This window comes from Aulostomus chinensis, chromosome 17, assembly GCF_037954235.1.
Source record: "Aulostomus chinensis isolate RoL2024-O1b breed Wild chromosome 17, RoL_Achi_v1.0, whole genome shotgun sequence".
Taxonomy (NCBI): Eukaryota; Metazoa; Chordata; class Actinopteri; order Syngnathiformes; family Aulostomidae; genus Aulostomus; species Aulostomus chinensis.
Genome location: NC_141336.1, coordinates 18,497,126 through 18,507,511, shown reverse-complemented (window position 1 = coordinate 18,507,511; position 10,386 = coordinate 18,497,126). Strand labels below are relative to the sequence as shown.

The 10,386-nt window shown below is 40.4% G+C and overlaps 2 protein-coding genes across 5 annotated transcripts; both read left to right on the top strand.

The window, feature by feature from the left end:
- Positions 1–160: 160 nt before the first annotated feature.
- atxn3 (ataxin 3) lies at positions 161–6,499 on the top strand. 2 transcript variants are annotated; one of them, XM_086182802.1, is made up of 11 exons: positions 161–307; positions 2,174–2,338; positions 2,437–2,481; positions 2,577–2,662; positions 2,747–2,813; positions 2,891–2,978; positions 3,060–3,189; positions 3,273–3,436; positions 3,602–3,758; positions 4,607–4,671; positions 4,772–6,499. In XM_086182802.1, exons 1-11 carry the CDS (start codon positions 179–181, stop codon positions 4,816–4,818), a joined length of 1,143 nt encoding a protein of 380 aa, XP_086038928.1. In that variant the 5' UTR covers positions 161–178; the 3' UTR covers positions 4,819–6,499. The 2 variants fall into 2 exon arrangements, with proteins under 2 accessions (XP_086038928.1, XP_086038927.1); XM_086182801.1 differs by having other exon boundaries at positions 3,270–3,436; positions 4,772–6,495.
- A 419-nt stretch (positions 6,500–6,918) lies between these two features.
- On the top strand, positions 6,919–9,848 carry serpina10b (serpin peptidase inhibitor, clade A (alpha-1 antiproteinase, antitrypsin), member 10b). Of its 3 annotated transcripts, none has more exons than XM_086182799.1 (5): positions 6,919–6,995; positions 8,114–8,749; positions 8,870–9,143; positions 9,277–9,424; positions 9,522–9,848. In XM_086182799.1, the coding sequence occupies exons 2-5, from the start codon at positions 8,146–8,148 to the stop codon at positions 9,711–9,713; spliced, it is 1,218 nt and encodes a 405-aa protein (XP_086038925.1). In that variant the 5' UTR covers positions 6,919–6,995; positions 8,114–8,145; the 3' UTR covers positions 9,714–9,848. The 3 variants fall into 3 exon arrangements, with proteins under 3 accessions (XP_086038925.1, XP_086038926.1, XP_086038924.1); XM_086182800.1 differs by lacking the exon at positions 6,919–6,995 and adding an exon at positions 7,804–7,924; XM_086182798.1 differs by lacking the exon at positions 6,919–6,995 and adding an exon at positions 7,946–8,003.
- The last annotated feature ends 538 nt before the right edge of the window (positions 9,849–10,386 follow it).

The window sequence follows — 10,386 nt, the reverse complement described above, 5'->3', positions numbered from 1 at the left end:
GATAGGAAGAAAAATACTTGATCTAGAGTGGTTTTCATAAATGAATCAGCGTGTATGTTCCACTACATTTAAACACTTTTTGTTTAAAAGCTCCTTCCAGAGGAGACTGCAGAATTACGCAGTCTTAGTTCGAGACGTTAGGAATGAAGATGCCGCTGCATAGGGGCCCAACCTGTAGATGGCGCTGTCTAAAACTGCTGCTATTCTGCGTGGTGACGTAGCCAGACGTGACGACTACAGCGGGACGAGGGGTCAAAGTGGAATGTTTGACAGAAAGCTGAGTATGGATGCCATATTTCATGAGAAAGTAAGTTAAAACGTAAATTTTAAATCATGAAGCTTTAAACAGTTCATCTTTTTTATTCTTTGGAGTTTGGACCTTCTGCCGGTCATTTGTTTACCTACGCTATCTAACGGGTGTTTACAGATTTGTGCGGGTGTTGGGCAGTATTGGTTTCCTGTCAGCTAAAATGCTAATTGCACCTGCTAGTCAGGAATGATAAAAAGTTTATTTTCAATCAGGAGTAAAAACATTAAAAAAAACTTGTTATGATAACCGCGTGGGCTTTGTTTTTACCGCGTTTGTTTAACGGAATTTAGTACATGTTGCACCTTTAATATGCTGGAGCTCTGTGGTCTGACAAAGAAGTAATACAGTAGTTAGTAGTGTTGTTTAAGTTACGTAAGCTAGCTGGACTGATGTAAGACTGCTTCAGAGGGAGGACAGAACAATAACACAGATCTTTGGCATTAGCTAGTTTGTGAGGAAGACGATTGTCGGTGCTTTTTATGTTAAAATAGAAATTTTATTAGTCCATTCGGAAAAGTATCATGTGCCATCCAACAACTATCTGTCCATCCATCCATTTTCTTCGGATTATCCTGTTAAGGGTCGCAGTGGGGCTGGAGCCTATCCTAGCAGCCTTCAGGCGTGAGGTGGGGTTCACCCTGGACGGGTTGCCAGTCCATCGGGCCAACACATAGAGACAGACAACCATTCACACTCACAGCCACACTTAAAGGCAGTTTAGAGTATCAATCAGCCTCGTCCCCTCTTGATGTCTTTGGACTGTGGGAGGAAGCCGGAGTTCCCGGAGAGAACCCACACAGGCACAGGGACAACATGCAGACTCCACACAGAAAGATCCAGTGCTGGAGCTGGAGCTTGAATCCAGAACCTTCTTGCTGTGAGGTGACAGTGCTAACCACTGCACCGCTGTGCATCATCCAACAACCATCAGACAAAAACATCAACACGACCAACACTACCAACCGCAACAACAACAGAACACCTCAACGTCATTGACCCACCATATCATGGAAATGCTTTGTGCATAAACTGCAACATTCTCACACACTTCATGCCTTATTCAGTCCAATTGTGGTCAGCATTAATTGTCTGAGCCCAGGATGGTACTCTGATTCTGTCTGCCTAAATGTGATAGCCCATATACAACAAAAAAGGATGTGACATATCTCTAACAGTGGTCTTCCCCATCCTCACTAGTCTGGACAAGTCGTCATGCAAGTTTGCTGGCTTCTATTCATTTTGACTATCTTATGCAGTTTGTTTGTATTATCCACTGACAATGAATAATACCAGACAATAGAACAACTAGTTAAAATGCTCTCCAGAAGAGAGTTGTGGGAGAGGACCAGTATGTCTCTGTCCACTGTAAACTTTCTCAGTGCATATATGAAATATAGATGCTGCAGCCCTTTCTTATATATATATATATATATATATATATATATATATATATATATATATATATATATATATATATAAAACATTTCATGAGTAGTATATAAAAAATATATAGTCATCTACTATTTCAGTACTCTCTTAACTGATAGTAATTTGTTGCCATGTGTTGTTACAGTCTTTAAAGTATTTATTTTTGTTGTTTTCTTTGTGATCAGATGAGGAAAACCAGATCTACAATGAGTAACACTCTGCTTTACCCCCACACAGTAGCTGCTTTCATCATCATCATCATCCTGAATCAAACCCCCCCCCCCCTGTTTTGTCATCAACAAATGTAATAGTAACATAACCACGTTTGCTTCTACATTCATTTGCGTAAAAAGAACTGGTGAAATACAGCTCCCCAATGGAGCTCAAAGTATTAGTGTTAAGTTTCATTGGCATTAATGAAATCTTTATTTACAGCAAGAGGGCTCTCTCTGTGCCCAGCACTGCCTCAACAACCTTCTGCAGGGTGAGTATTTCACTCCTGTGGATCTGTCCTCTATTGCTCATCAGCTCGATGAAGAGGAGAGGATAAGGATGGCTGAGGGAGGTATGGGCAGCGAGGAGTACAGGACCTTCTTACAGGTGAGGACAAAGTGAATGCTGCTGTAGCAGCCTGTTTATTTACACATGCTGTTTGAAAGCCAGTGAGGTCAAAATTTATTGTTCTGTGACTTTTCTAGCAACCATCTGGAAACATGGATGATAGTGGGTTCTTTTCAATACAAGTGAGTTTAAGAGATTTACATTATTTCAAATAAATAACCAGAATAAGTTGGTAATATTCTTTGGTTGTTTTTTTTCTGTCATACAATTCCTTTAGGTTATTAGCAATGCTCTGAGAGTGTGGGAGTTGGAACTCATCCTATTCAACAGCCGGGAATACCAGAGTCTTATGATTAATCCCATGTAAGTATCCTACATCAAAAATTGTGCCTTTTTATATTCACTCATGTACTTAGAGTTAGAGTTTGTTTCTTTCTCCTGATTCAGAAATGAGAAAGCCTTCATTTGCAATTACAAGGAGCACTGGTTTACTATACGTAAACTTGGGCAACAGGTATGAAACATTTGTCTTTATAAACAGTTGTAATTTAGCTTTATCTACTTAATAACACTGTTTTGTTTTCATTGCAGTGGTTTAATCTGAATTCTCTGTTGACTGGGCCAGAGTTGATATCAGATACCTATTTAGCCCTTTTCCTTGCACAGTTACAACAAGAAGGTAATCTAATTAACTTATATTTGTAAAAGAGACACAAATATGTTTACAGTGCAGATCTAATCATAGAAGTTGTATTTGTAGGTTATTCCATATTTGTGATCCGAGGAAATCTCCCAGAGTGTGAAGCGGAGCAGATTCTTGGGATTATGCGAGTGCAGCAGCAGCAGCGACCCAGACTTATCGGAGAAGAAGAGGCTCAGACAAGCGTAGGGTACGGAGGATCCAGAATTGACTCTAAATTGTTTGTTTCATGTATCTTTAAATAAATGCTTTATTCTCTTGTGGCAACAGCAGCAGACCGGCAGCTGTGGGACAGCCCGAGTTGGACTTTGACGTTGAGACTGAAGCTGTGGACGAAGACGAGGAGCTAAAGAGAGCCCTGGCTCTCAGCAGACAGGACATAGATGTCGAAGATGAAGAGGCTGATCTTCGCAGGGCCATTCAGCTTAGCATGCAAGGTAAAGTTATGAAATCGATTCATCTAAAAATGAATTTGTCCAGATTAATGCATCTAAACGCACGGAAACAAAGCAGGTAGTAATTCTACAATTTGATTTTGATATACTGTTTTTTGCAATTTTTTTTAATCATCAAATTGCATTTAATGTGTTCAAACATAATAGGAGCAGTACTAAGCAATACATCTTCGGAGTCTGAAGTGGGGAGTGTGAAGTTGGGGAGTCCGGCAGCGGGGAGTTCTGCAGGGGGACCAAGAGAAGGCCAGAATGAGAGACTCACAGCTGAGGAGTTGAGGAAGAGGAGACAGGCCTACTTTGACAGGTAGGTGGTGACATGGTGACGGTGACATGTCCTCACTATTGGGGGGCACAGTGAACAGGAAATTATCTCCAGAGGGATTTCTGAAGGGGACACCAAAGTTGCCGCCAAATGTTCTGTGCCGCAAAGCGGTATTAACTGTTAACTATTGAATTTTAAGATCATTAAAACACATATCTTCTGCATGAGAATTACTTTTCAGTGCGTCTCATTACATTTTTCAAATGGATATGCTTACCCTGTGAGTGGTTACTACCTGACATGGTGTGAACATAATAATGTGAACACTTATTAGCAGTCAATCCAGTTCAATAAACTTGCAATAAATATTTGAAGCCACAACACTCTGAGGTTTATACTCAGAACAATATTATTGATTTGATTTAGTTCATCATCTGATCAGAAATCATTCATTCATTAGTTTGTACGCGGAGCCATGACATGCATCATGTTTGTTTGTTTGTTTGTTGATTTATTTTCTTCACATCGATAAACTGGGAGATTCAATTCTAATTCTAGGTCTTACATTTCTATGGGGTTGATTCTGCTTCAACTATTTCTGTGTGACTGTACAGTGGCAACCATCATGATTTTAACAGGCTTCACCTTCGATCCCTGAACCTCTTTTTGTGAGGAGCATGTGTGGATATGTCTGGTGGTGAACCAAATCAAATTGAAAGTGTTTTCACTGAGTGTCTCCCTGTTTTTGTAAATGATCAGGTATAGGTTTCGATACATAGAATAGGTATCCTGTAACATTCAGTAGTACATTTGATGATGACGTGTGAAGAGAAAATGACAAAATGGAATTTTTATGAACTAAAAGTTCCTCTTTTGTGTTTTTTTTCTAGGCAGCAGCAGCAAGTTCAGACAAACATTCCTCATCAAGCAAACACAACATCGACAGGTGGCTCAGGTAAGCACGTTCAGGATTTCAGCGGATTAATGCAGATTGTTTCCAGTGAAGATGAGTTGAAAGATACTAACTTGAGCTTTCTTTGGTCATCTGTCTCCAGAGGACACGGGCTCGGAGGTGCACCAACAACAGAAGCCCAGCCAGTGAAGTGGTGAACAATTTGCTCATGTTGTTACCAGCTGCCTGTAATGGCGACCTCATTATGGGGTAGCTTTGCTCCTTCCTCTAACCTTTTGCACATGCGAACATATGAACAGTCAGAAGGCTGACCCAGTTCCCCTGGTTCGTTCGCTGACAGGCTATAGAGAAGAGAACGACAAAGGAAAGTGCAGCAGTTAGTCTGATCTAACTCAATGAGGATCTGATGCTGGGAAGAAGGTCACAGAACTCATGATGCAGTTAATCCAAGTTTGCAATTTGCCTTTTTACCATGGCGCCTTCTATTTCTATTATATACTGTTTTTTATTCTCGTTTCTCTCTGAAAAAGATGGGAAAGAATTCTCAGCACACGACGTGTGTGTTTTTACTTCTTTGGAGGTGAATACACACAAAGGTTTTGTGTGGAGAACGATGTGTAGACTACAGATAAAAGTTCATTAGAGGACAGAGAGTCCCACTTTAGTGTGGGACTTGGGTTTGTAGGTCATGCGATTTCAAGTTCACCCACCCCATCACAACACCAGTGTCACTTTGAAATTATTATTTGCCATGTACTGAACTCTCTTTTAGCCATTGCTAACATTTGTCGGTCATTTACTCTTGACATAGTCATTCATTTTACACCTAAACTAATAAGGCATTTGCACAGCAACATATGGATGTTGTGGCTTTCGTTATTGCTTTTAAATATATAAGTGAACCAGAAGGACATTTAAGATAACTTATCCTCTACAAACTACTTTAAAAGATAATCCATTCCTAGCTAATTAGTCCAGCACAGTATGGATCCCTGCAAACCAAAAACACATCCAGTCTGCCTCCTCAGTGAATGGCTTCATCCAGTATTTGTTATAGCATTATCTAGATTTTATTACAAAATGACTGTTAAAGTTGTTGTTTCCATTTTGACTCTTCCCCTTTTACGAAGTACAAATGATTGTTGTTTGCTCCAGTCTGTCATAGCTTCTGAAATACTCGTTTAATTGCACTAACGTCAATGACCATGTATTCCAGTCAGGCTTTTAGAGCGGTGGTGTACACGGCGGTAGTGGAACATACATTCTTTTGCACTGAGGCTGCTAAGGGTTAAAGACATCGTCTGACTAATGGACTTCAAACAAAAATAACAGTGAACTCGTGAGAATGAACTGTTATTGAACCTCATCATTAGTTGCAATCTGAAATCCAAAGACCACGTTACAGCATTAAGACAGTTAAGTATGTTTAATAGTGCTTCTGTTTTCATAGAACTTGCAGTTTAGCTCTGGTGTGTCCTCAGAACCAATGCTTCCTACACGTATGTTGGATTTGAAGACGACTGGCAGTTTGACCTCCGAGATGTTTGCATGTTGTGGTTGTTTTCTTCTCCCTTGGATCTGTATGGCTCTTTTTTTTTTTTTTTCCTTTAACGCACATGGGAAAGAATATGTTATGTCGGTTGCTGGGTTTTTATCATCACATTATTTTCACTCATCACATTCTCACAGCAAGTACTAAATTCATGTTGTTATATGTTTTTGTTACCACAGCACATTCTTTCTTGTAATGTATGAAGTAAAGTTCCAGGATTAAAGCAACATTTCACTCCTCCTAAAATCTCTCATCTCTGCTTTCTTTCCACTTTGATATAAAGTTATTAATTTTATGATTGTTAAATCTTGCAACGTGACCTCTAGATGTCACCGACACACACGCATTGGTCGATTTTAGGGTTAATTTTTTTTGAAGATGTTGGAGCAGAGGATGAAGATCTGAAGCAGAAAATGATTGCCGCGGAGCAGAGGAGGAGGTCAAAGCTGAGGCAGACGGCAGGTAACAGGCTGAACAGGACAGCGGCTACGTGAAGGTGAAGACTCCTTAGTCATTTATGGAAGTCATGTAAAAATAGCTGCACTGCAGTGAAAAATAAATTTCCTTTTCAAGAAAAAGTCTGGATGAGAAATCCTTTTTAGAATGAAATATGCACTTGGACTACATGACAAACTATTAATCCTGACAGGAAGGAAAGGTGTGGTAGTTGACGTGTCATGATGTCACTTCCTGTACCTTTTCTATTGTCCAATAACAATTGTTTGGTGTTGTATAAAAGGAAGTTCCATCACCCTTTGTCCTGGTGAAGGTCCATGCTGGCTGATTAGTGGACAGCGTAATCAAGCAGAGAACAGTGAGTGTTGCAGTGTTTATAATTTTGTGGATAATGTAGACATCCAGAGGTATCAATAAGCATTGTGAATTATTTATATACAATAGGGATGCCGTATCAATCTGATGACTTATGAGATGACTTATCAGGAAGAAAGAGAAAAAAAAAAAGCTATTTCACAAATCTGGACTTTCTGTCCAATCATTCATTTTTGATAACAAAACGGAGAAATAGCTGTGTTGGAGCTAACAACTCCTCTGCAAAGCAACCTCAACTACATGCCTCTGTCTGTTAGACGTTAGAGTTCGCAAAGGTTGTGTTGTATGTTAAAAGCTTATGTTACATCAGACTGTAAAATCTGCATGAATAATTGAATTCAAGCTCCCTCATAAAGGTAGTGTAGAAGAAAATGCAAAATTTCCCTGAAGCAGGGAAGGTCGAAAAACAGGAAAATACTCAACTCAAGTAAAAAATGCATCAAAGTTGATTACATATGACTGCTTTTCACTACTGGCACTATGTACACATACACCCCCACACAAGAGACAAGACCTAAAAGGATTCACACACACACACACTGACACTCAAAATCTGGACTCATCTCTGTCTTTCATCCAGACTGTCAATAGTAATCCTGACTGTCATCTCAGACCCCCACTTCCTCCAGACACCAGCAGTGAACCAGCTCAATGTCTGCTGCATGAACAGTTGGATCTGTTAACAGACTCCTAGATAGAGGTTTCTTGACTCTAAAAGAAGGGTTTTCCTCAGGCCTAAAATCTCCTGCCTCAACCCTGCGCATAGACACACAAATACACGCATACACACACCCACACATGCCCATGGAGAGGAGGCTGCATGTCCGAGTTAATATGTAACCCTCACAGCACACTTGCACTTTGTTTCCCCAAATAATGGAGTTTCAAACATCATCTTGCCTCAGCTGACAGGTACGTATCACGGTTGGTTCCTCTTGGGGAAGCTTTTTGTATTTATTTGTTTTAGTCACAGGTGTCGACTGCATGTCAGGTGAATTTGTTCAAGTAGATTGAAGTTATTGAAACGATGTAAACTAGCTTGATATCATTTGTGGAGAGGTTGGTAATTCATTTGTCTGTGTCCGTGTCTTCATGATCTAGGTTGTGCTACAAAACCCTCGCAGACACACTTGATGGTGGAACTAAAAATGGAGATGGGATTTATCCTCAGTCTGACCTTCATCTGTCTCCTGGCTCCAGTCCACCAGGCCAGACATTCAAGCAGCACCATTTCAGATCTCTCCCTCAAAAACATGGACTTTGCTATGAATCTTTACCGAAAAATCTCCACTTCCCATGACAAGAACATCTTTTTCTCACCTCTGAGCATTTCCACCAGTTATGCTGCCCTGCTGCTGGCTTCAGATGGTTTGACATATGAAGAAACACTGAGGGGGCTCAACCTGGAGAAGCTGGATCGAGCCAACCAACCAGAACTCATTCCAGAACTGTTCCAGCAGCTTCATGAGAACATCACAAACAATGGATCACTAAAACTGGACCAAGCCATGGCTCTTTTTGTCCACCAGCAGTTCAGCATAAGAAAGACGTTCGAAGATCAAATCCAGAAGTTTTTTCATGCAGACATCAAAAGTGTGGACTTCAGAGACACAGAGGGGAGCGTGACCGTCATCAATGACTTTATAAAGCAAAAGACTGAGGACAAAGTGACAAACATGATTTCTACTCTTGATCCGGAGACACAGCTCATGATGATCAACACCATTTTCTTCCAGGGTAAGCTGAGTCAGTGTTTCACAACATCATTGATCATTTATGCTTGTACATTTACTCTGTTGTTTTGACCTTTGACCTCTAGCCCACACAATAACACTAACACTTTTATATCTTCCACAGGAGGTTGGGAAATGCCTTTCAACCGCAATTTCACATACAATGCACCCTTCTACATTGACAACTATAATATTGTGCAAGTGCCGATGATGTTTCTAGAGGATAAATTCTACATGATGGAGGATGAACCACTCGGTGCCAAAGTACTGAAGCTGCCATATCTGGAAGGTGTTTCCATGCTTATCCTGCTACCTAACAAGGGGACGGACTACACTGAGATTGATGAGGAAATCAATGCAGCAAAGTTCCTAAAGTGGATCAAAAGGCTGCGGAAAATGTAAGCATTGAATTGTGTTGTATAGTTTTAAGCCGATACATTTGATCGAAACTCCTCTGAGACATTTACACCTGAGGAGGACCTTTTAACCACCTACAGGAACTATCCACTCAACTCTGTGCCTTGTTTATAGCAAACTGGAGATCAACATGCCCAAATTCAAGTTGGAGCAGTCCTATCCCTTGCATAATCTTCTACCAGATATGGGTTTCGCCAGCATCTTCAGTAACTCTGCTAATTTGACGAGGTTGAGTAAGGATCGTGGCCTCAAAGTGTCAGAGGTTGGTTTTCTCCATGACAGCGTTAACAACACCCTTGCAGACAGCTGACGACCATGAGGGTGATGATGATGATTTTATCTCCTCTGGAAAATCCCAGGTGCTGCACAAGGCGGTCATTGAGGTGGATGAGACGGGGACCACTGCAGCAGCTGCTACAACCATCGGTATTATGCCCTACTCCTTACCCAGGACCTTCATCATCAACAGACCCTTTTTCTTCTTCATATACCACGAAGACACAAACTGTCTGCTGTTCATGGGCAGGGTTATTGACCCCAGCAGAAACTAGCAGTCATGACAGTGATGCTTGAGTTAAGAAGTTCTTACACTTGCTTATTCAGGCCTGCTATAATGTACACGTCTATATCACTTTATTATAAGAGTCTACCTACTTTTCATTTACATCAATAAAGAGTTTGCTGTACCTGTCTTTGATTTTATAATAATTATTCTGGGTACATACATGAGATAACTACAGTCACTTTCCTGGTAATAAATAACAGAAGACATGAATCTAAAAGATCAGTTCGGCGTTCTGAAGGAGACCTTTAAAGTCATGTATCAATTACAGAATTAAGAGAACGAGTGAGAACAAGGGGCTTTTTCTTCATTGTTTATATAAACTTAGACTTCTTTTTACAATCCCTGATGCTGCTGTGACGGTATTGCCTTTAAGTAGCATGTGGAATTATAGTATTGCTTATTTTAGTATGGCACAACTGCAGATTTGATGGCTTGTTATGAACCTACCTCAGAAGAAGGAGATTTAGCAAATGACCAGTAAATTATTGGCTATGAACAAAAGTCCTCAGTAGCCACATGCCAGCCACAGTCACAAGATTTTTTTTTTCTCAAGATAGTGTGATGATTTACCTTATCAGTGACTAACTGACCCATTTTCACAAGAAAATCAGCTTCGTTATCCCAAGATACCAAAAAACTGACTCGTGATCTTGACATAA